The sequence below is a fragment of the Monoraphidium neglectum genome, assembly GCF_000611645.1.
Source record: "Monoraphidium neglectum strain SAG 48.87 unplaced genomic scaffold scaffold03524, whole genome shotgun sequence".
Taxonomy (NCBI): Eukaryota; Viridiplantae; Chlorophyta; class Chlorophyceae; order Sphaeropleales; family Selenastraceae; genus Monoraphidium; species Monoraphidium neglectum.
This window is the reverse complement of record NW_014010105.1, coordinates 5,585-6,866: the sequence shown is the minus strand read 5'-3', so window position 1 is coordinate 6,866 and position 1,282 is coordinate 5,585. Positions and strand designations below refer to the sequence as shown.

The following is a 1,282-nucleotide window of genomic DNA, read 5'->3' as shown; positions in this document are numbered from 1 at the left end:
GGGGGGGGAGGGGTGGCGGGGACGGAGGGGTGCTGGGGCAGGGCGCATGAGTGTTGGTGACGTCACAGCAACGGCCGGGGCCTCGCTTGTTGATTTGCTGCTGCTGGGTTTAAACGCGAGCCACGTGTGCGTTCAGGCCTAATGGTGTGTTGGCCGACCCTGCGGTGTTCATGCGCCTGGGGTTTGCGTGCAACCCGGGCGTGGGTTGAGGCCTTCAGGGCGACCAGCTCCATATGCGATTCTAATGCGGTGCTTGTTTTATGGAACCCCTGCCGGGCGGCTTTGGAGCCCGGGCTTCCACGATCTGCCTTTCACCCCCTTGCAATGACGCCTGCAGCTGTGGTTCTTGACCGGCCTGATGCTCCTTGCTCCCCACCCAACAGCGCGATTCACAATCCGAACACACCTCATGCCACAGATCTTGAACCCAAAACAATAACCCACACCGCACCAAAATCCCTGACCCCCACCCCAGGGAGTGGACATTTTTGCCTGCGACTTCCTCTTCATCCCAATCCATGACGCGCTGCACTGGTCCCTCGCAATCGTCTGCTACCCCGGCCGCATCGGCGCCGCCCTAGAGGAGCGCGCGCGCCGCCAGCAGCAACAGCAGCAGCAGCAGCAGCAGCAGCAGCAGCAGCAGTCCGGCGGCGGTGGCAGCAGCGGGGGCGGCGGCAGCGGGGCCGGCGGCGGCAGCGAGGGCGGCGGCAGCGAGGGCGAGGGGGGCGCGGCGCCCTTCCTGGAGGAGGACGGGGTAGAGGTCCTGGGGCTGGCGGGGCGCCGGGGGGCCGGCGGCGGGGGCAGCTGCGATGAGGAGGAGGCGGAGGGGGGCGGCAGTGGCGGTGGTGGCGGCGGCGGTGGGCCCCGTGTGGAGAAGCGCGCGTGCGTGCTGCACCTGGACTCCCTTGACGGTGGGTTTGAGGCGGCTGCAGGGCCGCAGAGTGCGCCGCGGATGCCGTGGGCACCACGACCCGGCCCCTTCGCAAAGGGGCCGTCTCTGGCGGGCCCAGTGCTCTGGTTGCCGCCACACTTCTGGCTGCCAATTCGAGTGCGCGCCCAAGCCCAATCTGCATGATGTTCCCCGCTGTGGTATCTTGGTGTATGATGCCGACTTGCCATCCCGCCTGCCCCGCGACCACCCCAGGCGGCCACACCACACGAGCCGTGACCCGGGCGGTGCGCTCCTACCTGCAGCACGAGTGGGAGCGCAAGAGGCTCGAGGGCGAGGCGGCCGCCGCAAAGGCCACCGCCAGCGCGCGCGCGGCTGAGGCGGCGGAGGCGG

General features: G+C 69.0%; 1 protein-coding gene across 1 annotated transcript in view; it reads left to right on the top strand.

Moving 5' to 3' along the window:
- Positions 1-141: 141 nt before the first annotated feature.
- MNEG_12932 (hypothetical protein) overlaps positions 142-1,282 on the top strand; it is a gene marked incomplete at both ends in the record, with an annotated part of 2,558 nt that continues 1,417 nt past the window's right edge. Inside the window, 3 exons of the mRNA XM_014038597.1 lie at positions 142-144; positions 476-911; positions 1,145-1,176. Of these exons, the coding sequence (XP_013894051.1) occupies positions 142-144; positions 476-911; positions 1,145-1,176 (471 nt within the window). The remainder of the gene's footprint in view (positions 145-475; positions 912-1,144; positions 1,177-1,282) is intronic.